Genomic DNA, 25,863 nt, shown 5'->3' on the forward strand with positions numbered 1-25,863 from the left:
CGTGTTAACTGCTGTTCACAGTGGGACAGGAGCATTTTCAATTCACTGTGCTTGCATTTGACCTCACCGGTGCCCCTCGGGTGTTCACGAAAATGACAGCGGTGGTTGCAGCACATCTTCCTAGGTCAGGGGTTTCGGTCTTACCCTACTGCGACGACTGGCTGCTGAAAGGGGGCTCGCCACAGGCAGCCATCACCCACCTAGAGACTATGGCAGGCTTTCTGCAGTTGCAGGGGTTCATTAGAAATGTGTTGCAGTCGCACCTGACTCCTTCTCAGATGCTCCCTTTCATTAGAGTCATTATGGACACAGTACACTTCCGTTCCTTTTTGCAGGAGCGGAGAGTCCAGGACATTTGGGCTATGATCCATTGTTTCATCCTCTGTCCTGGATTTTGGTGAGACTGACTCCGAGACTGCTGGGTCTGATGACTTCTGCTGGGACTGGTTGCCTCCTGCATTCTGCTGGTAGAGTACGCTTGATAGCATATGTGGGCTCTGCTGTGGGATCTGGATTCAGCATTACTGGAATGACTCCGACCTGGTCCAGTTTTCAAAGGAGATACTGCAAAAGATCTGTAGTGATGGTTAACGAACAGAAAGTGGGTCAGCAGCAGACCCCTCTCCCTGCCCCACCCAGATCTGACTGTGGTGACTGATGCATTGCTTCTGGGCTGAGACAACCATCTGGGATAGGTGGAGATCAGGGTCCTCTGGTCTCCGGCAGAGACTAAGCTCCACATCAGTCCTCTGGAGCTGAGGGTGATTTGCTTGAAATTGAAAGATTTCCTGCCATCCGTCAAAGGGAATCTGGTCTAGGTGTTCACAGAAGACACTACTGACGTGTCACCGTAACAAGCAGGATGAAATGGGGTCGTGGACCCTGTGCCAGGAGGCTTTGCGCCTCTGGTCAAGACTGGAAGGTCAGGACATATTCCTGGTCATGCAGCACCTGGAAGAATCTCTAAACTCCAGGGCGGACAAACTCCGCAATCAATGCCTCGCAGACTTTAAATGGCATCTGGACCCAGAGGTGGCACAAGGTCTCTTTCAGGACTGGGAAGTACCTTGGCTAGATCTGTTCTCCACTAGTGGTCACGCGCAATGTCACCACTTCTGCACTGTGGAGTTTTCAAAGCGGCTCTCGCTCAGGGACTCATCCCGACTAAACTGCAATATGGGACTCCAATACTCTTCTCTGCCAATACCTCTTCGTCCCAGATTTCTGAAAAAGATACATTTGAACAGCCTAAAGTCATCCTGGTGGCTCTGGATCGGGCGAGGAGAGTTTGGTATCCAGAGCTCCTAAGCATATTTCCTCTGCTCAGGCTGTGCTTTTGGGTGGATCTACTGTTGCGGCAACATGGGAGGGTTCTGCATCCCATCCTGCGCACGCTCCACTTTTAAACATGTAGACTGAGCGGCGTCTTTGAGGGTCTTCGACCTTCCTTCTGAAATCTGTGAGGTAATCTTGACAGCCAGGCGTCCATCAATGAAAACTATATACGTCTGCATTGGGACAAGCATGTGGTGTCTCTGGGTTATCTTTTGTCCATCTCAACTTTTTTATGGTTGCCAGACCAAGCGCCCCTGTTTAAGTCACCTGTTGTGACATGTTTTTTGAAAGTCTGTATCATTTTTCCTCCCTAACCTTTCCTAATGCCCCAGTGGGACCTTCATGTGGTTTTGACTTACCTGATGTGTTCCCCTTTTGAACACATGCATAGTTGTTCTCTCAGACTCATGATGCTCAAGACCATTTTAATAGTGGTCGTCACATGGGCCAGGAGGGTCAGCGAGCTACAGGCTCTTTCTGTTCAACCTTCATACACCAACTTCTCCTGGACAAACTGGTTCTCCGAACCCATCCCTCTTTTCTACCAAAGAATCTGACACTTTCACGTTGACCTACTTTATTTGCTCCACCTCATCCCTCCAAGGAGGAAGAGAGACTCCACTGCCTGGACCCTAAGAGGGCCCTGTCCTTCTATTTAAACCGTACCAAAGAACAACTGTTTATGGTGTGCACTCGAACAAAGAAATGGAAGGTGGTGTAGAAAGGCACCATCTGCAGATGGATTGTACTCTACAGAAAGATCTGTTATGCATTGGCCAGGAAGCAACCCTGTCAGGGCTTATGGGCTCATTCCACCCAAACAAAAGCTGTGCCTACTGCGTTAGCTCGCGGAGTCCCTTTCCTGGATATTTGTCTGGCTGCTACGTGGGTATCTTTGCACAGGTTTATAGAACACTACTGCCTGGGCAGTCGGGTCCATCTTGATGGGCACTTCGCCTGTTCCGTCCTCAAGGACTTTTTGGTCTGAGCCAGTTCACAGACCCGCCTCCGGGAAGGTTTTAGTTTGGTATCTATTCTTAGGTACAGAATCTGCGGCTAGAAGTCTCTGTCAGTTGAACAAGTTTCTTACCTTTTGGTAATGCCCTGTCTGGTTGAGAGACTATCTATCAGCAGATTCCTTGCCGATCCTCCCCATTCTTTAAATTGATTTTTCTACCTAAAACGGTTCCTTAGTATCGGCACACTGGTCACTCAGCCTTCTGATGTGGCTCTATACTTCTGGTGTGGAAATAGTCCCCCAAAAAATTAATCCTTCAAGCTGAGGTGGTCCCAATAGGGCACCACACACAGCACATCTGGTGCAGACGACGTAGAGCTGTTTGCAGCCACCTAGCGTAGCACATGGGTACTGATCAAGATTTTCAGGATCTAGTCTGATACCAGGGGAATATCCTAAGGTAAGACATCTGCAGCTAGATAGTCTCTACCTGATAAGGCATTAACCAAAGGTAAGTAACTTGTTCTTCTGCTTGTGGAAATAGATGAATGTTTAGGAAGACGTCCAAATAGTTTTTCTTTTTCTCTGCCCTATTCAGGCAAAAACAGAAACCACTCAAATGAGTCTAGTGTTGCACAGGTCATCATGTAACCGACCCAAGTTAGGACTGGGAGAGAGGGCGTGGAACTGTTTTCACAGTTGCAACAAATAAGGCATAGCACAGGGCTTCAGGTTTATCCTCACCTCCCTCTTAGCTAACTAAGTGTCTGACTCTGTTCAAAGATGTCAAAACTGGTGTAGTGGAATCAATATTGCCATTCTAGGACTGTACCATAGTTTCTAATCCAGATTACTCAAGGAGCCTGGATTTGGAAAAATTTAAATAATCCTGTTTTTTCAAGATTTATGGGATTGTTCTCCTATATGCTTAACTTAGTTTACTTACACAGCAGTCCCATTAGGCAAGCTGAGTCATTGACTTTGAGAGTGCAAGGCGCTGTCCTTTGACCCGAGTTGTACATACCCTGTGCTTGGATATTTGGATAACAGGGTTGTTTTCACCTTCTGAAACCCTGCCACAGTTTATGAGATGTAGTATACCTCCTCTTTGAGTCCTTGCTTGGTTGTGAACGGAGGTCTTGGATAGATATGGCAGTGCAAGAGAAGTCTTTTTAATGTTGAAGGACACTTGGTTATGTAGGCGTGCTTTTACTTTGGTATAGTCAGGACTACTTCTACCTGTTATTTGAAAGTATTACTGTAAAGTTGCATTAACATTGTAAATTATCATGCCAATCCTCATTTCAGTTTACATGTTACTGCAGTTCTTGGTTAGCCTTGTAGACCACACCATACTACTTAAAAATAGTTTTAAAGTTATTTGGAGGGAAATGCCTACTCTGCATGCACATAGCAAAATTACTTTTCAGAAATCCTGAAAATATACTGCTAATAAAAAGGAAATGTATTTACCATAATTTTTAAGTTAATGAACAGCACCTTTTTAATGGTTCTAATTTGACTGTTTTGATGAGTTAGTTATGCACATTTTTTCACCCATTACTTTTATTCTCTGGTAGCCCGAAGAAAATCTAACTGTGTGAAAGAAGTTGAAAAATTACAAGAAAAACGAGAGAGGCGAAGGTTACAACAACAAGAACTCCGAGAAAAAAGAGCTCAGGTTTGTGTTTTTTAGCTGTTGGTTGAAAAGTATATATTTGCTGCAAGTATTTCAAAGTTTTTGCTGTGCCAAAATAATGACTGTATATTCTACTTTGTTATATAAAACCTATTCTATTAATCAATTAAATGTTACAGCTCACTCTGAAAGTGATGGGTGACCTACATGAAAACACACAGATGAAATAGTTGCTACTCCTATTCGAAAGATCTTATTTATATAGACAGTTGGAATATCTTGCTTGTCCAGTAAGGCTCTGATATGTATTTTTACAGAATAAACTCGAGTCTCAATTTGGAGTGTGTGTACATGCCAGGCTTGCTTGCATCTGTGTTCTTTCCTCCCAGTGTGCTGCAGCCTGCTCTAATACCATTTTTGCCGTCCTATGGATTGGATAATTCCATGCACATTTTGCATCTCACTTATGCAGGATTTTCTTCTGGCACTTACTACAGTCTTTACACCGAGGTTTCGTGGGCAGATGAGGAGATTTCCAGGCCATTGTAATCAAGCGCTTAAAAAAGACTAAGGCCAGGTCGCCAAGCCGTAGGTACTGTTAAATGTGCCTTGTGATCCCCAAGAGACCGAGAAGTGGGTCTGTTGGTAACTGGACATCGACCACTATCAACACATGCGTCATCACATGGGTACATGTGTGCATCAGCGGCGGACATTCCCAGGCCATGTGCAGAAACGTAACAGCGTGGCCGCATCTTGGGCACACCTGGGACACCATCGGAAACATTTCGTGCAGGCGAAGCGGTGTAAAGTAAGTTTGATGTAAGCAGTTAAATTGCGTGAATTTTAGGTGGACATTACACGAAACACTCTTCGAGCAGGCCATGGTCCACTGCTTAGCAGTCAATCCTGCACCCAGGCACTGGTCCCATTTGGGCTTTCCTGGTTTAAAAATGATTTGCTACCCCCCTGCAGCGCCGCATATAATGCCAATACCACCAGACAACCTCGTCCGTATTTTAAGCATTGCAAGCCCAGGTGCACGGGTGACTCGGCTTGCCTCAGAGTCCAAGAGTCCCAGATCGCTGCCACGATTGCATTGCGTTTAAGGAAGAGACATGCTCCAAGCCCGTAAGGTCCCCTGCAGCTCCAGGAAATAGCAGAACACCATCACTGTATAGGTCACCCAGTTGAGTTAGCCAGCAGCTGCGGTTCATAAGGGGTCTGGACTCATTGGGGCTGTATGTACAGGAGCCAAACAAGCTTAGATGCACATAATCTGCCCAGTCCCCTGGCCGGTCCCCCTGGCGAGAGCAGCCATTCTAGTGCTTCCAGGAGTCTCTGCGTGACTCAAAGGCCCTTTTTAAGAAAAGAAGATGGGTCAGGAAGACTACCATGAATGATGAATTTTGGGCTAGACTTCTTTACGACGCAAAACAGAAAAATAGCGCCAAATTTTGGCAGTCCGTAAACAAATTACACCGGCCAAATCACCACGGGATCAGCTCTCATATCACTGAAGAAGCCTGGACAGACTTTCTCTCAAATCATTTCAATGACATCGAACAAACCGCTACACACACAAAACGTCTAGGATCTGAGAGTTTTAGCAGGATTGCAAAAGAGTTAACGCTACATTGCCCACCTTCTTTTGAGTATAGCGAAAGAACAGTGCCACACCAACAACAACGGGCAACAACTCCAATCTCTGCACAAAAAGAAACACGGAGATTAGTGGAGGAGTATACCACTCAACAGATAAAGAAACAAATAGCAAGGGGTCGACCGGCCGGAGCCCCCGGCCCCAATGGCATTCCACCAATGCTGTACAAAGACGACACGGATTATTGGAGCAATGCACTCGAACCTGTCTTTAAGTACGTAGTTGAAAACTCTATAATTCCCGAGTCATGGAGAGGCTCAATTATAAGCCCAATTTATAAACAAGGAGCAAGGTCTGTGCCGAAAAATTACCGCCTGATAACCCTGATTGACATCGACGCCAAATACTTTTTGCAGGGCTTCTCCTAAATGACCTAACCACCTGGGCCGAAGAGAATCGTATAATATCGCCAACTCAAACAGGATTCCGGAAAAGGCAAGGTACAACAACCATGGACTCAGCTAAACAGGGAAAGTACCCGCTTTTCCTTTGTTTTATAGACTTTGTTGCAGCATTCGATCATGTTGATCGAACAAAACTTTGGCAAAAATTGGACGGCTGGGGGATTCCTCCAACTCTATTACTCCAATTAAGGAACCTTCACAGCAACACATGGGTTAGGGTAAAGCTCGGCGAAGGACTGCATATATAAAAAAAAATCCATACCACAAAAAGGCTTAAACAAGGGTGCGTGCTAGCCCCCCTTCTATCCAATCTTTTTTTAGCCGACTTTCCGGGGGAGCTGAACAGCTGTGTAGCCCACGCCCCGAAACTAGGGAATTCCACTCTGTCAAACCTGTTATACGCGGACGACTTAGTCTTGATAAGTAGGACCCAAATAGGACTCAAGCATTTACTGAATGTAACTTACAAATTCTCGCAAGAAAACGCACTCAAAATAAATTTCAATAAAACAAAAACGATGGCAGTCAATTACCATAAGAAGAAATACTTTAACTGGTTTCTTGACAGGCACCGTATGAAACAAGTAGCAAGCTACAAATATTTAGGGGTAATATTGGACCAAAATCATTCATCAAAAGCGCAAATAGAATCTTTGCGGAGAAGGGGGGTAACAACCTGTCTGGCCATAAAGCCCCTTAAGAAGCTTTTACCGGACTTGACGTTTGACCCCCTGTTAAGGGTCCTGCAAGCTAAACTCCAGCCAACAATAACCTATGGAAGCGAAGCACTGAAGGGAAAAGACGCAACAACCCTTGATAATATAATATCTAATTCATATCGAGCGATCTTTCAACTCCCCAAAATGGTTCCCCCGGCCCAAATACGCTTGGAATTTGGGCTTCATAAGTAGTCACTGGAGCGCATGGAAGCATATGTGAAATGTTGGCACAAAATCAAAGGCGACGAAAAAGGAACCCTGAATAAACAACTTTGTACGGAACTTTCCCACCCAGGAAAATCACCAGCAAGCCTATACCTCCAGGAATCTATTATACATCTAGGTTTAATAGACTTGTGGGACACCCCGGTGAATCACTTCACATTCAAAAAATCCGTATCAAAGGTAATCTGCGTACTATCCGCAATAGAGGACAAAAAAACATTAGCCAAACGATCGCATGGCTGGATGGTGCTAAATACATACAAAATGCCAAAACCCCAGCTCTACCTGAAAATTGGAATAAAAAATAACACCAAGGAAAAATTCCTAAAACTCCGGCTGGGGGTTGGCCCCTTTAATCAATTTATGCCATCTTGGGAGAGAAAGGGAGGTGTCCAGCCTTGTCGCTTATGTGGCAGTGGTGTTGAAGACGCAATCCACATTATATGCCTCTGCAATAAGCTAAAAGATATAAGAATCACCCTGCTAAAGCCAGCATTCAAACAGTATGGAGTCATATCATGCAGACAAGCGGTAATGTTGTGTTTCAACCCAGAGCCGGTCCAGTTAAACTGCCGGCTAATCAAATATCTTGACATAACTGCAAAAAGACTGAAACACCGGACCGAGCTGCCCAACGATCACTTATTATAAAAACTGACATAATCATTATAAGACTGGGCATAGTCGAAACATTACTTAGTCAATATGACAAACCTGCTGAATGTTTTAATAACTTAAGCACCTTTTTCTAACGTGTTGTAAAATTTTACAAATCACTTTAATTATGGTTGCTGACAAAAAGTTGGGAATTTTTATAACGATTTTACCAAAAACTGTAAGATAAGGGCAAAAATGACTGGGGATAAAGAGTACCCCTGACGCCTCGCTCTACCAATGGAACAAGATTGCGAGATCTGATGGCCGGTACGGACTCGTGCCTGCACGGCAGTATATAAGGAAAGTAGAGCCCATTCCAATCATGTCCAATACCTGCAATAGATAGGACCAACTCAGCGTTTCAAATGCTTTTTTGAAATCCAGGGAGACCGCCACTAGAAGGTAGGGCACGCCGGACAATAGCTCACCTCAGGAGATTTCAGAAGCACCACAGTGAGGGCCTTGTGTAGAGATCCCGACAAGATACCCTGGTAATGTGTTTCCCGATAGACCAACAGCAGGCAAGGAGAAAGGTTGGCCCCAAAGGCTGCATAATACTACCAGTCTCATGCAGCACAAGGGAGCGTGTGCGGGCAGCAGGAGGCTTTCCCCAGGGCACTTCATTAGCAGCAGCAAGCGCCAGCCATCTACGCCTCACCAGCACACTCTGCCATCGGCGCCAGTCCCCAGGCGCACTGTCTCCACGTGGCCGTATAATCTCTGTACCGTGCAACTCTCATCTGTCATATTTGGAGAGCCTGTAGAATAATCATTCCACGCACTTCTAGGTGGTTTTGCAATGAGTAATGTGTTAGACCACATTTTGAAAGATTTCTACAAATATTGATTGCAATGGGCAACAAATCTGAGTATTTGTTTTAATATTAAGGAGAGTATAAGTATTTAAAGATCAGCCTTTCCCAGGGAAGGCTCTTGCAGACAGCAAGTTGTTGTCTCCAGAGGATGCATGGATGGTGAACACAAGATGCACCATCAACCCACCAACCACAGTTTCCTTGATTGTCTTAATTCTGGAGCAGGGCCCAGCCCAATGCTCTGTCCTAACACTGGACACGTGCCTGAGACCACCAGAACAGACCTAAGTATGACCCCTGTTTTAGTTCTGGTTCCTTTCAGTATGAACTGTTCTGCATTCGTAAAACGCAAAGTAATCCCATAGTCCTTGTCTGTTACTGAAATCGTAGGAATCTGAGGCCCTGTTACTGAGTTTGCACGCCAGTGAGGAACTAAAGACTGCTGATTTGAACATACCATGCACAGATACTGATGAGGACCATAGAAATGTCTTCATCTCTAGAAAAGAGTTCAGAGTCCAGAGTTGAGGTTGTCCCTGGTTCCTCTCCCTAGGACATCTCAAGTAAAGAACATGTTTGTCCTACTCCACACTGAAGGTGTACCAGCTGATTGATTTCCTTTGTGCTAGTCTTCCTTATTCACATATGTTGTTGATTTAGTCTTTATTTCGATGATCAAATCATTAAAGACCACATACATCAATAAACTCATATTGTGGACCCTTAAATTCCATTACAAACTAATAATTGTAACAGCCCAATCATACGAATATTTTAAAATTAATAAAACCGGTATACACATTTCACAAACCATAAATTAATCCATCCTACTGTGCATTCATATTTCCCATTCAGAAGGTAAACATTTTTTTTATAAAATCAATTACATAGAAACATTATTAAGATCATCTTAAAAACTAACATATATCTAAATGTAGCTACAATAACTTAATTATAAGGGAATTATCCCTTTACATGTTGGCTACATTCCGAGCTTTGGCAATTTTGCTACGGATGGCCCACATCCAACCTAAGAATTTCGCTAGGGCAATTATTATGGGCTCGCTTGTATCTGTCCTTAAAATCTTTAATGCCTCAGGACCTTCCCTGGTACCAAGGTTTAGACCGATTGGTTTGAGCCATCTGTATCGAGGGGCTTTATAGGCTGGGCAGACAAAGAGAACGTGTGCTATGGTTTCCCGCTGCAACGGACATGTGTTACATTTATCGTCATTCAGGGGGTGCCATTTGCTGGTAAAAGTTTTTATTGGGAGTGAGCCCACCCTGTATTGATGGTACAGTTTCCTGTCGAGCAGGACCGTAATATAATCCCAATACGGTTCATAACGGTACTCATGTTTCCTCTCAAGGAAATCCCTCGTCAGAGTTGGACTCGTAGCGGACGAAAACCGTTTCTTCCTAACTGTCCCAATAGGCTGCTTAAACTCTTTCTTTGATGGGAGAGGGTTACCTTCAGGGTTTTTCCATATACCATTCATCCCCATGTCATTCAGGATGGTTTTAATCTTTGTCAGCCAGGAAATCTTACATGAGGTGTCAGCCTGCCTGATTTCTAACAGTCCCCGGGCATACAGAGACAATTCAGGAGTAGCCCTTAGTCTTTTCCATAAAGCCACAGGTCTAAAGCGAGCGATGTCCTCTAGCTGGTTACAGCCCAAATCAAGATAAAGGGGCAATAGGGGGGGTCGATGGAGGAAGGGAAAGCAAAGTTCTCACAAACTTGTTCTGGTCTACAATCAGAGGTGTTAAATCTGAAAACCCCCAAAGTTTTGCCCCATAAAGTACTGAGGTACTAATTTTAGAATTATAAATTTTCAGTACAGGAGCCACTGGTTTTGTACGGGGCAGTCTCTGCTCCTTCAAAAGGGCACCTGCCAGTTGAGTATGTTTGAGAGCCAACTTGTTGATCTGGGATTTCCATTTTAATTTACTTTCGAGAGTTACTCCTAAATATGTAAAAACATCAGTTTGCTCTAGCTGCACATTGTTCATAAAAACCCTCCCTTTAATGGCCTTTCGGTTGTGGAGAACCATGAACTTTGTTTTCTCCACATTGACCTCTAGGTCATGGTTGCGGCAAAACTCCTCGAACCTAGCGAGGACTAGCTGCAGCCCTCTCTGGGTATTTGATAGTATTAAGGTGTCGTCCGCAAACATTAACAATGGTATTTTCTGACCAGCTAAAGATGGAGCATCTGTTGGGTAATTCGAATAGTATTCCACGACCCTGTTAATAAAAAGGGAGAAAAGGGTCGGGGCAAGAACACACCCCTGACTTACCCCCTTGGCAATGGGAAACGTGTTTGTGACTTCCCCATTCGCACCCCAGCGCACCTGAGCGAAGTTTGAATTGTGCAGGGTGATTAAAACAGCCAACAATGCAGGCGGCAGCCCCATATCATAAAAGGTGCTCCACATTTTATCTCTGGGCACCAAATCGAATGGCGATTTTAAATCAATGAAGGCTGCAAATAGCGACCCCGCCCCCTAAGATCACCACCCTCCAATAGATGATCACAAACCTGAGAACCTGGTCGATAGTGCCTGTATGTGGCCGGATCCCAGCCTGCATGGATGATAAAATGCCTGTTTCATCCATCCATGTCTGGATTCTGCTTGATACCAACCAGGCAAAGATCTTTTGAATACAATCAATAAGGCTTATAGGCCTATAATTGCCTGGTTTCGATCGATCCCCTTTCTTATAGATCGAATGATCTCAGCTCCAGACCACATCTCGGGGATGAGGGCTCCACTTGATATGGCATTAGATAGGGTCTGAATGTAACTCACCCACTTATCTCTATTGTACATACACAGGTCCGCTGGAATGCAGTCCAGTCCAGATGCCCTACCTTTCGGGATTAGTTTGAAGACTTTTTCAACCTCTTGTATGGAGAAGTGCAAGGTAATGGTAGGATTAGGTTTTGGAAATTAGGCTATATAGTCACTACTGACAGCAAACTGAGCCTCAAAATGGGAGATCCACGCTTCTGGTGCAACGTGATTAATGGGAAGTGGTTTCAATATACCATTACCCCATTTAACAAGGTACCAGAAATTAGCCATGTTTTTTTCTTGGCTAGCGCTAAGCAAATTTTGCCAGTGTTGGTTCATCCCATTCCTGTTTCGATAGTAATAAAATGTGTTTATATCCAGCCCTTGCCTCTCTAATCTCTTCCTTATTCCTTGATCTAATAGCTCTTGCTAATCTCCTGTATGCCTCTCTTCATAATTTGTTGTACCAAGGGGCTGCCTTTGGACTCAATTTCCTAGCCATTTCTTTAGGTTCTTTACAAAAAAGGATTTGAGTTTGGAGAACAAGTCATTGTGGACCTGCAAAATAATTTAGTTGATGTCCTCTTGAGTGTCACAATTTTGGATAGTCACCAAGGAACACTCAACCAATGCCTCCATCTGTCTTAGATGTCCTTCGTTGGCTGCAACACTAACCCATTTGACTCTCCTGCAATCATTGGTGGACTCCACTTCTGCTACGGATTTTACTATTTCCTGAGATTCATGATTGGGTAGGCCTGGGACCTGCATAATCAATACTAATGGGTTATGGTCGCTTTCGGGCCGATCCTGAACTTCCATATCCTGTAAATACAACCATAATTCCAAGCTAAGGAGAATATAATCAATCCTACTGCTTCTCGTGCCATTATTAAAGGTGTGTATACCCTGCCTATCAGACCGTGACCTCCCATTCGCTGCCCTTAAGCCCAGTTCTAAGCACAGCCCTTTCAGCTGGCGAGCCTGTTCTGTCCACTTTTTAATGGGTGGTAGATCAAGCAGTGGAATGTCCCATTGTGCATCCTCCTCGCTGCTCAGATTGCCATCTTCACAGTCAAGGGGCTCAAAAGTGCAATTAAAATCCCCGATGATAATCATGCTACTACGTCCCCTATGCCTATCCAAAACCCCATCCAGTGTCGTGACTGTACTTGATTCTTTGCCTCCAGGTGTCTCTCTCACATATACATTCATGAGCAGTATGTTCAAAACCTTTCCCATCTGCAGTCTTCTGGCCAAAAGGTTCTCACTATCGGTCTTAATTTCCTCTACTGTGTATCCCACGTTCTGTTAAATCCAAATGACTAGACCCCCTTTTGGTCTACCCCTTTGTCCCTTCTGTGCCGGTTTAAAAAAAAATTAAGAATCCTGGGTGGCAGATTCGGTCAAGCGCCCACGTCATATTTATCAATAAATGTTGACCATTCGGAGGAGTGGGTTTTGGTTGAAAGACCAGCAATATTCCAACTTGCCAGTAAAAAATTGGGTTGGCTGGGCTGGGCGGTCCTCTTCTGCTACCCTTCTCGGGGTCACCCCTTCTTCTGCATTTCCCAACCTGCCTGAATTAATCTCCTCATACCCGGCCTCTATGCATCTGTTGTTCCCACTTATGTTTAAAGTTCTGGGGGGTTGATAGTAGGATACAATCTCATCCTTCGGGACACCCATGCGATTATTTGTGCCTTGAGATAGTGGATCGGTGCCAAGACCAAGTCAGTCTATATCTTTCAGAGAGTTGAACACCCCATAGTGGTAGTATGTAGGGATTGAATAGCTCAGTGTTCCATGAGCTAATCGCACCAACCCCGCATTTGTGGTCCTTTGGTTTGTAATCGGTTGGTAAAAAAAAGCCCAAGGGGAAGATGTTGATATCCCTCTCCTTGATTTGTTAATTGCCAGCCCTATCCAGAATGTGTTGGACCAACCCTGGGGACCCAAAACAACACCACGCAATCCCCTGGTAGAGATTTGGGTGTACTACCAATCCATGGTACCCTACGAACCATCTTGAAATTGGAAAATAGCTCCTGCTTGATGCCAGTCCTGTGCCGCAGGCTGGATAGCTGGAATGTTAGCCAGAAACACCGTGTATGGTGTTGCATCCGGAGGCAGGTGCAGCGTGTTGTGGTTGTGTGGAATAAAGCTGGTACTCCTACTCAGACACACTCTAGTACGCCCATCCCCTACGAGTGACGGGCAAAGGGAATTAGTACCGCTTTTGGTGTTGGTCGGGGTTTGGTTAGACCTAGTTGGCGCTGTAACTTGAGCAGGTCAAAGCGGAGTGTCAACACAGTCCCTGGTACATGTTCGATATTCATTCTGAGCGACCAATCCTTCTCCCTGTCCCTCCTTAGTATGGGTGTTGGTTATCTTGACACTGAATAAAGTCTGCTCTATTTTTGTAAACTTACCCTCTATCTGGGTCAATTTATCTAGTAATCGGTTGATCAGGGCCGCAAGTTTGTTACCAATCTGGGTGAGGAGACCATCCTCAGGAATACGGGTGGTTAAGTCTGCCACAGCGGGTGTGTTCGGGGTCATATTTATATTGTTGGGGGATGTGCCGTTGTTGGTGCTATCTACACTCCCATTTTCGCCCACCTTCCGTGCACTGGGTTTGGATGCCAATTTTGTGTGTTTGGGGGGGAGCCCGCAATTTCCTTTTTTTAGAGGGTGGAACCCCACATTGGGGCTGTCTCGTTCTATGGCTTCTTGTATTTACCGTGGGAATGCAGGGGACTGATGATACGTTGCCCGTATCGGCAGTTTCAGGATTCATTGGGAGCAAAATGGGTGGAATTGTAGAGCTGCTCGATAGGGCTGCGCTATTGCCAACAGTGCTCTCTGGGGGGGGGGGGGGGGGGGGGACTTTCTGCCTGTTCATGTTAAGTCGATTTCAATAGTGAGCACAACGATAGATAGTACTACAGGTATATACTGCAACTTGCGTTTTTTTAGGGAGGTGGCCCAGTCCAGTCTCGGACGGCCTCAGACGGGCCCGCCCTTGGTCCGAGCTTCGTCCCGCGCCGCTGATGGAGAGGCAGCGCTTTAAGCGCGATGGCCACGCCTCCCCCTCACTCACGGCAGCTGTGGGTTGCCTGGTGCACCCTGGGAGCTGGAGTCCACACCCTGGGCGTTGGAGCGCCGTGTACCGGTTATGCGGCAGATTTGGCAGGGCAGATCCCAACAGGGCAGCGCAACGTCCTTCAGCAGCACTCCTCCCCTTGACAGGTAGTCAGGAATCACTTAGTCCACAGTAGCAGCAGTGAGCACAACAAAGGTCTCGTATGTTTTGCACTGACTGTCTTACGTTGCTCGTGGAAATGCAGAACATGGACTTTCGGGAGCCCCCCGAACCTCTTTGCAGTAGGCAATTTCCTCTCTTGCTCACCTTGGCTGTACTCTTTTCAAATGTCTGAAGCCTTTTCTCATCTTCTCTGCAAGCTCGACCATACACATTACTGCAGATGTTGTTTAACATCACTTAACAAATATCAATATATCGGTAGTGTACATTTGGTCGTATTCACCTCCTTTTCTATTCTCGATAGTTACATTTTTGGTTGTGCCTTATGTGGTGCATATGTGCCTCAACATTGTAAGAGCACCAGGTGTGCCAACTTCAGCTTCCTTAGTGGAGTTCACATTTAGTTGATTTGCCTGGTGGTTACCAGGGCCTTTGCGCTGCTTTTCAGGTAATGTTAAGTGGGTGCTGATATGAGGAGAGAATGGTAACTCTGTACTTCAGATATTCCTCATGTAGACTGATCGGAGAATGCTATGGTATTGATTTACACAGGGAATCTGTTGGAACAAGTATCTCTCGGAAGATAAACTGCATATGTTTAGGAACATTCTTTCTGGTGTATATGTAGATTCTGTGGAGCCTTGCAGTACTGTGGCTGTAGTCGCAAGTGCCACTTTAAGCCGATGACAGGATTTTGTTGCTAATCCATTTACAGGTCCTGTGTGGAAAGTGTTCACAATTGTGTGTAGGTATGCATCCTACAAAGAGCTTTATTGAAGGGGACTGGTTAATATGTTGCACACACCACCCACCTTAACCCCAATCTTGTTCTCTTGTTTATTGCAGTAGAATGATGTGTGTTTGCTCACTAAACCATTGTTTTACACCGTTAAAGCAAACCGCTCCTAGTAATTTGCCTTTTGTTTGTTCTTGGGTACTATTTGGTGGCTATTCAAGCCTGTTTGATAACACCTTTGTGAAATCTTGTATAGTTTAGAGGCAAAGTTCATGTAACTGACACTCCGATGAACTGCAGAGCTGCACTTTACCATGTTGTACAGTTAGCAGACCATAATTAGTCTGGACTAAAAGGAGAGAGAAGAGGTTATACACTTGAAGTCAATGTATAATTTAGCTATTTTTAACTTCAAAATCATAACATGCAAGTGATAGAATCAATCATTTCCTCTTTTATTTTTACAGTTGTTTTGACATTGGTTTGTTAATTTGTCCACAGGAAGTCGACACTACAGTGCCAAATTACGAAATTATGTACATGATTAGAGATTTTAGGGGGAGTTTGGATTATCGACCGCTGACCACGGCTGATGCAGTAAGTTTATTTATTTTTTGTTGTTTTATTAATTATAATTGTATTTTTGTGTGTTCTACGTCCTACGTACATCTGGTCAAAAGAGTAATGAAATACAAGTTTGAAAAAGTACAATGCAATTTCTTCTGTATAACCTGCGGGCCATGCTCAGTCCCGTTTATCTTACAGATGAGGGTTCATCAAATGCTATATCAATAGAAACTATACACAATGTGAGGCATTATATTCTTATTGTTGGTTGTAGCATTTACTTCACATCAAAAAAGCACCACTAAAAACTAAGAAAGGCATCCTAAACGATATGATTTACATCATCATTCAGTCTGTCTTCTGCGGACGCAGTCAGTACCTTTTAGCAGTTCATCACCTTATGGTTAGATGACCGTTTGCCTTACAGTTTGTTGTGTACCACAAAAATGGAATGGAATCTGACCCTTGCTGAAAAAGCCTTTATCTCTGACCAACATGTTCTAGCAAAGGTATTATAATGGATTATGATGTCCCAACTGCACCAGTCCTGTTAACCAATTATGGCAAGGACTATCAACTGGCAGGTTGCAGGTCACATAAGTAGGGATTCACCAGGCACTTTTGGATATCAGACTAAATTTGGCCCAGGCCATTCTGCTGGATTTACCAAAGTAATTGTGGTTCCCCAGACTGTGGTTTTATTTCTTATCTTACCTGATAGTGGCACTTGTCTCTGTTTTTTGTATTACCGAAATTAAATCTAGTGTATGGTTGCTATATCATCATTTGGATCACCTTAAAACAATTCAACACTACTTGTTTCCTGATGGAGTCCAGTTGTTGTTAACAGCCAACTGGGCGACTCAATAGAAATTGAATGGCAGGAAGGGAGACTTTAGATTCTCCACTCCCCCAAACACAGTGATGTAAATGTCAGAAATACATATAGATAAAGTTTACTCCCTCAAAGCAAAGACCGAAAATCACTGTCTTCTAAAACCTGTCTTCATTTAGCCAAACCTGCTTCTCTAGTGTGCTCTAGAAGTCTGCGTCAAGGGACACACCTTGCTCAGACTGAAATGAAAATCCCAGGATGCATATGCTGACAGATCTCCCAATGTCTTCCAGAACTTCTTCAAATGATTCAAAAGGACTTTTTCAGTGCAGTGCTTTTGTTCTCTGAAATTTTGTGTTCGAGGCATGTGAGCTGTAGATCACATGCTTTGCATACTTCTGCCATCTAGTGTTGGATTTGGATGTTTGCACATTGTTTTTCTTTTAAGAAGTCTTTCCAGTCACAAGGTAGGTGACTCGTCCTTTCAGTGATAATGCGCATGGGCATCTACTCCATTGTTAGATTGTTTTTTTCCGCCATTGGGTTCGGACGAAAACGCTCTGCGTCATCAGGCTTGACATCACGAGGTGCAGAGTCAAAATGTTGAATACACGCCGGACATCTTCGGGGAAGGATCCGAGCACGAATTTGACGCCCAAGGGACAGAGGAAGAACAAGAGGAACTTGTCTCCCTTCCAGAATCGGATTCAGAGTTGGATGAAGACTTGCCACAAGTTCAACGTACCCTGGGTACCGAACGCCCCTTAACCCAAACTCCAACTCATCCGAAACAAAAGGCCTCAGTCTCACCCCCGCCTTCGGGCCACAGTCGGCACCGACAAGATGTTTCTGACGCCCCGCCCTCTGTCTCGGCACCGAAGCACGTCTCTAAGCCTTCTGGCTCGGGATCGAGTCTGACACAATCTGGCGCCGCTCCGAAATCTCCAGACTTGAAGCCGAAAACCGATTCGGAGCTGAAATTGTTGACACTAAGAACAAAGCCCACTTCGGCACCAAAACCTTCAGCGCCGAAAAGTGATTCTACCCGGGCACCAAAATCATTGGTGCCGAAACCTAAAACTTTTCATCCGAACCTGCAGGATCTGATTTTCGACGCCCCAACACAAATCGAACCCAAAACAAAAGGAACTTTATATAAATCCAGATACAGGACGTGTCCCCTCAGAAACGCAAACTGGGTCAGAGGACGCACCTTTCTTTATTGCTTTCAAGAGGAAGAACGTGGGCACTAACCCTTCCCCTCCTCCTCTTTCACCACGTTCCCCTACACCAACCTCTCCACTTTTGCGTCATTTACTGAATACACCAACTAACTTTCCACCATCACCTGACGATGATGGAGATTGGGTGGGGGGGGGGGGTAATATTTTACCAGTAGACCCCTGGAAGGATTATCACACAGATTCACCTACAGATAACAACCCAGATTTTTACCCTGCAAAGCCTTCCCCTCCTGACGACAATGTAGGATATCTAGAATTACTCACTTAAGCTGCAGAATATCATGGGGTAAAGTTACACAAGGAATCTCTAGAGGAAGATTTCCTATTTGAAATGCTCAGTACCACACAAAGGGCTATTCACACTCTACCTATGCTTAAAGGCATGAAGAGACATGCCGACAACATCTTTAAAGATCCAGTGCGAGCTCACATTCTCACCCCCAGGATTGATAGAAAATACAAATCTGCTCCCTCAGATCCAGTCTTTATTAAAGGACAGTTACCACTAGACTCTTTGGTGGTCTCTAATGCCCGTAAACGGGCCAATTCACAGACTACAGGTGATGCTCCCCTCCAGACAAGGAGCCAAAACTATTAGACGCCTCTGGTAAACGAGTAGCTGCCCAAGCAGCAAATCATTGGTGTATTGTCAACACCCAGACCCTGCTAGCCAGATATGATGGGGCACAGTGGGACAAAATGGAGCAGTTGCTACAACACCTCCCAGATGAGCACAAAGCAAAAGCCCAGTATTTAGTCCAAGAAGGAAAGCTCATATCCAATTCCTCAATAAGATGCACTTTAGATGCTTCAGACACCGCCACCATAGAGATCAACACTAGTGTGTTTCTAAGAAGACCTGCATGATTAAGGATTTCTGGTTTTAAACCAGAAGTACAGCAGTCTATTTTAAATACTCCTTTTGACAAGTAACATCTCTTTGGGCCCAAAGTAAATCAGTCATTAGAAAAAATGAAAAAAGACACAGAGGTAGCCAAGTCTATGGGAGCGCTGCAGTCCTTTCGTCGCTCCTTCTACTGTGGAGGACCGAAAACTATGTCCTCAGACAATACTGCTACTTCTTACAAAGGCAACAGTCAATCTTCCTCTACAAGGGGTTTCCTTAGAGGAGGATATAGAGGTAACAACAACGAAAGGTCGAGGCAAGGGTTCTGCGCTGCGTAATTCCCCTCCCCCAACAAGCAGTGACTTGCCTACACTTCCCCTGATCATTTAACACCGGGCGGGGGACGTCTGTTCCAATTCCTCCAATTTGGCAATCTATCACCACAGAGAAATGGGTGTTAGGAATTATCCAACATGGTTGTTGCCTCGAGCTTACCAACAATCCGGAGGGGGGGGGGGGGGGGAGACTGTGTGTGTGTGTGTGTGTGTGTGTGTGTGTGTGTGTGTGTGTTTGTGCGAGTGTGTGTGTGTGTACGTGTGTGTACACACACAGGGCCTCTAAGGGTGGCACATTACGTGCTGCAGCCCTTAGCAGGTCTTCCCGGGGACCTGTGGTTCCATTTACCAGGGGCTGACCTGTGGCTAGAGATGCCAATTGGGTTAGTTTTGGGTAAAGAACACAGGCCCTGGGAACCTGATTGGCAGGAACACAGGGCACATCAAGTCAAACTGCATCAGTAGTCTGGCAAAAAGTGGGGGGGTTACTGCAACAGACACCCACTTTCCTACAGGAGCTATGAGAATCAGTGTGAGGGATTTATGCCTGAGCTTCCGAACTGCCAGCAGAATTGGTGGGAGGGGCGGAAAACCATAGGCAAATATTCCTGACCACTGCATCCATAGTGCATTGACATTGGGAAGCAGGTGTGGGACCCTGGAGGCGAAGCTTGAGCATTTTGCATTTTGAGCTGTGGCGAACAGGTCTATGTGAGGAAATTCACATTCCTGAAAGTATGGAAGAAGAATTTGGGGATGAAGTTCCCACCCATGGATTTACTGACTCGGTCTGTTGAGAAGGTCTGCAATTTGATTGTTTACTCCTGGGAGGTGTTCTGCTAGGACATACATTTTGTGATGTATGACCCCATTTCCAAATGGATTGTGCTAGGCGGGACAGTTGAGGAGAGTGCCCCCCCCTGTTTTTGTATGTAGTACATATCTGTCATGTTGTCTGTGCGGGCTAAGACAGTTTTGCCTACAAGGTGAGTTTAAAGGCTTTGAGCGCTAGAAACACTGCTAGTAGCTCTAGGTGATTGATATGTAGGCTCCTGTACTTATTCCATAATCCTTGGATTATGTGAGTCTGTAGGTGAGCGCCCCAACCAGTGAGTGATGCGTCTGCTGTGAAGGCGGAGATGACGGTGGTTGGTGTAGACCAAGTCTCCAGAGATAGTGTGTTATTATAGCGATGTACAAGTTCCCACAGAAATAGTGCATGAAGATCATTGTGTTCAAGTCTCCACTGAAATAGTGTGTGTTTAAATCCCCACATGGAGAGTGTGAAAATAATGATGCTCAAGTCCAAATTAATTTGTGCGTAATGATAAGAATGTTCAGGTTCCCTTAGAGACAGTGTGTGAAAGAAATCATGATCAAGTACCCACACAGATAGTGTGTTGGTATAGTAAAGTTAAAGTCTCCATAAAGATTGCCTGTGATTACTGCGATGTTCATTATGTGGGGTGCAGCCTGCGTGGCCAATATGGCAGACACTTGAAGCAAGTCTCTCAGCTCAAAGCTCTTTTAATCAGGCTATTATCCGTCCATCCAGTGGAAATTTCACCCCCAGGTCTGTGACCCAATGCTGGAGGGGCTGGGGAACATGCCACCTGTTTCCGGGTCCTGCTTTGAGCCAAAGTCTGGGCCCCGCCGCTGGGCCTCGTGGGCCGGAGGCACAATGGGGACACCTCGGCCCGGCAATGCCCCTATTGGCTGGGTAAATTGACCTGCGGATTGCTTCCTGGAGGAAATCAATTGGTCCCGGGCGGGCCAATGGTATGCTGCAGTGCCCTACTGCTAATCATGTTGGAGAGTCGGAGGACCCACACAGCGAGTCAGCAGAGCCACAGCTCAGAGCGATCAGCAATGACCTTGGGGCTGGCAAGCCCTCACAGTGGACCCATGGTGCCTGATCAGAAGCAGCTGATGGTTAACCACTCTGGGTAGCCCTGTAGCAGCCCCCTCCTATACCAGAATAGTTGCCTGCATAGCACCTGCACTGCACATTGGTGAGTCCGGACTTTCAGGGCTTGCAGCCTGGACTCATTGTCTGACACTGGTCTGGAGGTATGATGGTGGCATGGGACCCTGGTGGCTGGGCCTAGTTTTATAGGTGCAGAGTAGGTGCTTACCAAGAGAATTAACAGGAGGTGCTTTCCAGGCCTAGAACCTGGGTATTCGTCAGTGACCTCCACTTTGTGAATGCTCCTACATAACAAAGCTATCTAACAGGGGAGCCCTGTGACATCGCCTACACCACTGGTCTGCTGTGGGGCTCCCAGGCTGGCGGCTGCAAGTGTGTCCACTCACCCCCCAATCTCCCCACCTTTGCTGTCCCCAACACCTACCTATATTATGTGATGCACCAAAGCAGCAAAGAACGGGTCCCAGTCTCTGCCTGGACTGCCACCCACCAGCCTGGCAGCCACTGAATTAAACAAATTGGACACTATACTGAAGTCCATAGAGTCTTCCAACATCTCCTTCAAAGTGATGGAGGATTCTGTGGCAATCAATGTGAAACTCCTGCGGAACAATCACAAGTGCCTGGTGGAGCACATCATTCGCTCACAGAGAATATTGGCTGAGCCGCAAACTTTTGACCTTCATACTCCGGTACAGGACTTGGTACGTACTCTGGAACACAGAGAAGAGGATGCGTAGGACCGCTCTTGCCTGAACATTATTTTCAAAGCCGCAATATGATTGACTACCTGGTTGAAAGACCTGGTCCCCCACCACAGCTTCACATCCAACTTTTTCATTAAGACGGCCACCCAGGGACTGACCTCCCTACCACCCCTGTGTGCGGGTCTCCATGCCCCACAGTGGCCCAACTACTCCCTTAAAAAGGTAGATGGCCCAGGCGCCAGCAGCTACATTCCGCAAACGCTTCGGGCTCTGCCTTTGAGGCCTTGGATAATGGAGACACTTCCTCTGGCGTGCTACGGGCATATTTACAAGGGAGTGGCAGAGCACGGCGTTAGCCTCCTTGGCTTAATGTAGCGCTCCGCCACATGTGAAAACTTAAGGCAGCACCATATTTAAAGTGCTACGGTGCAGCCATGTGTTTCCCCCTGCGCTGCACTAATTTAACTGCCTAGCACCAACGCAGGCACCCTTGCACCATAGTGCAAGGGTGCCTGTGTTGAGGGTAATGTTTGTTTATGTGTTGGAAGGTGTCCCTTCCTGCACATAAACAATCTTTAAATGGGGTTTTGTAACTTCTATGTGTGCTGCTTAATGTAGCACACAGAAGTTTAAACACATCATTTTTTATGATTGTTTATGTGCAGGAAGGGACTTTAATAAAGTGGTAATAGGTAGGGGGGAAATATCAAACCTAATACTTACCTATATTTGAAGGCTTAATGAGGAACACTGTCAAAGTGTACCTAAAAACAACATGGCTGCTTTTAACTTTTGTAAAGGCAATCATTAGCCAATCACATAATAATTTGTTATCACTATATACTGCGGCACTTCTACAAAATACTGCAAAATGTTGGAAAAATACCACAACTACAGATATCACTGAGGTAAAATAGCTTGCAACTTAAAATATACCTGTAGTCCCCAAAAGAATTATCTGTGCACAATAATATATAATCCTGCCAAATTTAATTCTAATCTATTCAGCTGTCTTCATGATGCTCCTGAGTACAAAGTCTATGGAAAATGCATTGGTGCACAAACAGGTATTAAGACCCTCCTTTTTTCTTCACACCCGATTGATTAATCTCTGCAAAATGGGCCCAATTATTAATGTTTAAATTCAAGGAATTCCTATCTCTAGAAACCCTTCCTAAAAGTACAGAGTGGATACTGTAATCCACTAGTTAGTTATCTCAAGCAAATCTAACTCATACCCTAAAGTAACTATAACTCATGACACAATCATTCACTTCTTCTACCCTTGCATATTGCATCACTGATTACATTTTCAATGACTGCATTGATAACATCCCTAATGATATCTAAAAGTACATCATTGATAACAAAACTGTGCATGACGAGGGTGCAAGTCACAGTTACTTTAGTGCATAAGTTCTAGTAACTTGAGATTCCTTTAATTCCATTAATCTTTAGCTATACATATATTACAAATATTTATTTTTCAGAAAGACACATATGTAATCAGTGATGTAATATCTGACGTCATCAGCAGAGGATTGCGGTCGCGTGAATTATAGTTGCCTGCACTAACTATAACGGGTGGAATTTTATTGGTTTTTTACAAGGGAAATGTCCAGCTAACTATAACATGTGTGAAACCTATGGTTTTTTAAGTGAATTTGCAAGGTTTTTTAAATGCTAAGTTATGTATTTATTAATATATATATTTTTTCAGGTTTTTCACCGTGCACGCACCGTGCGCGCGCTGTGGGCACTCGGTGCGCTTCGCGCACCAAGCGCCCACGAAGCGTTGTGAATGCCGTGTGCGCACCCCGCGCATTTTCGACAAAAAAATAAATGTTTTCTTCACCCTTGGGGGTCCTTCAGTGACCCCCTGACAAAGGCTAGGGGGTCAGGAACTGTCCACCCTGCCCCTTTTTCACGTTCTCCACCTTTGTTTTTCACTGCCTCAGACTGCGAGAGACAAAATGGCGGCCACCACTTCCTGATTTCGACCGATTCGAATGTTTACTGACATCTAACAACCAATCAGAATTGCGCTCGCGCACGGTGCACGCACGGTGCGTGCTTATAGATATATATGTACTTTTAACTGAAATTTTCTCAGGAACTACTGAACAGATTGACTCCAGATATTCAAAAGGCACATCCCTGACCTGAGGACTACCTCTCTGCCAAATTTCAAGTAATTCTGTTCAGCCGTTCGGGCTGTACCTTGGACTAAAGGTCCCTATGGAAAAGTGCATGGGGAAAACGCGTTTTGGGACACCCCTTTTTTCTCGGCCCCCGCTTGACTAATCACCCCGAGACTTTCAAGGTAGGAGCGGAGCGTAGCGCCCCACCTATTTTGGAAAAATTCGCGAGGATTCGTCAACCGGTGATAGATAGATAGATATATATATATATATATATATATATATATATATATATATATATTTATTTATTTATTACTGGCGGTCGCCAGTAGATAGTTATAGTTAGGACCGTGTTTCCATAGGAAATCCGCAACATTCTATTTGGAATAACTTTGGCGCCGGTTGACGAATCCTCGCAAATTTTTCAAAACTAATGGGGCGCTACGCTCCGCTCCTACCCTGAAAGTCTCGGGGGGGATTCGTCAAGCGGGGGCTGAGAAAAAAGGGGGGGCCCAAAACGCGTTTTCCCCATGCATTTTCCCATAGGACCTTTAGTCCGAGCTACAGCCCGAACGGCTGAACAGAATTACTTGAAATTGGGCAGAGAGGTAGTCCTCAGGTCAGGGATGTGCCTTTTGCAGGTCTGGTGTAAATGTGTTCAGTAGGTCCTGAGAAAATAGCATTTAAATCAATATATATATCTGTAAGCGCGCTCCGTGCGCTTACGGTAAGCTTACCGTACGCGTGCGGTGCCGTGCGCGAGCTCAATTCTGATTGGTGGTTACATGACTGTAAACGTTCGAATCGGTCGAAATCAGAAAGTATCGGCCGCCATTTTCTGTCTCTCGCACTGAAAAACAAAGGTTGATAACATGAAAAGGGGGCAACGAAGAGAGTTGCAGACCCCCTAGCGTTCGTCAGGGGGTTCACGAAGGACCAAAAAGTATGAAAAATAAATTTAATAATTTTTAAAAAAAAATCGCGGAGTGCGCGTATGGTAAGCTTACTGTACGCGTACGGTAAAAAAATAAATAAAAAAAAAAGAATTAACAATCACATTTAATATATAAATCTAAGAACCCCCAAGGGAGCAAAAAACACTTGATATTTTGTAAACAATGGCGAGGCGTGCACGGTACGAAATGCGCAACGTGGGCGCTCGGTGAGCGAAGCCTACCGAGTGCCCACTGCGCGCGCACGGTGCGCGCAAACATTTAAAATAAATACATAACTTAGCATTTAAAATACCGTACAAATTCAGTGAAAAAACCATAGGTTTCACACACGTTATAGTTAGGAATTAGCATTTAAAAAACCTTGCAAATTCACTTAAAAAACCATAGATTTCACACAAGTTATAGTTAGCTGTACATTTCACTCGTAAAAAACCAATGAAATTCCACGTTATAGTTAGATCAGGTAACTATAACTTGCGCGACCGCAATGCACAATGTGTCATTTCAGATGTCATCATTGATGTCATGAGTGATGTCACTTACCATGTCATAAGTGATGTAATATGTGACGTCATCAGCAGTTTATTGTGGGCGCGCAAGTTATAGTTACCTGATCTAACTATCACGTGGAATTTCATTGGTTTTTTACGAGTGAAATGTACAGCTAACTAGAACTTGTGTGAAACCTATGGTTTTTTAAGTGAATATATATATATATTTATATATAACGCCCTGCTACGAGTGCAGATCCTGTGTTTGCAAACTCAAACATGCTGGAACCAGGGATAGCCGTGTTGTTGGACATTCACAAATCAGCATGGCAGTGTATTCAGCCCCCTCCGAATCCACTGGGCCTTTTATTTGGATCACTGGGAGAGATGTGGCGGCACCCACGGGGGTTAAACTCATGGGGAACTCCAAGTACCAGCATGCTTTGTATTCATTTGGGGCAACCTGTTACGTTGGAGATTATATATATATATATATATATATATATATATATATATATATATATATATATATATATATATATAATCTACTGGCGGTCGACCGTAGATAGTTATAGTTACAACCTTGTTTCCATAG

The 25,863-nt window shown here is 44.8% G+C and overlaps 1 protein-coding gene across 8 annotated transcripts in view; it reads left to right on the forward strand.

Annotated features, from left to right (window-relative positions):
- The window catches only part of KIF2A (kinesin family member 2A), a 418,450-nt gene that overhangs the window by 131,369 nt on the left and 261,218 nt on the right, over nt 1–25,863 (forward strand). For all 8 annotated transcript variants that reach the window (XM_085631560.1, XM_085631589.1, XM_085631578.1 and 5 more), the window contains 2 exons: nt 3,874–3,974; nt 15,720–15,815. In XM_085631560.1, coding sequence (XP_085487686.1) covers nt 3,874–3,974; nt 15,720–15,815 — 197 coding nt within the window. The remainder of the gene's footprint in view (nt 1–3,873; nt 3,975–15,719; nt 15,816–25,863) is intronic.

The sequence above is a fragment of the Triturus cristatus genome, chromosome 2_1 (genome assembly GCF_964204655.1).
Source record: "Triturus cristatus chromosome 2_1, aTriCri1.1, whole genome shotgun sequence".
NCBI lineage: Eukaryota > Metazoa > Chordata > Amphibia > Caudata > Salamandridae > Triturus > Triturus cristatus.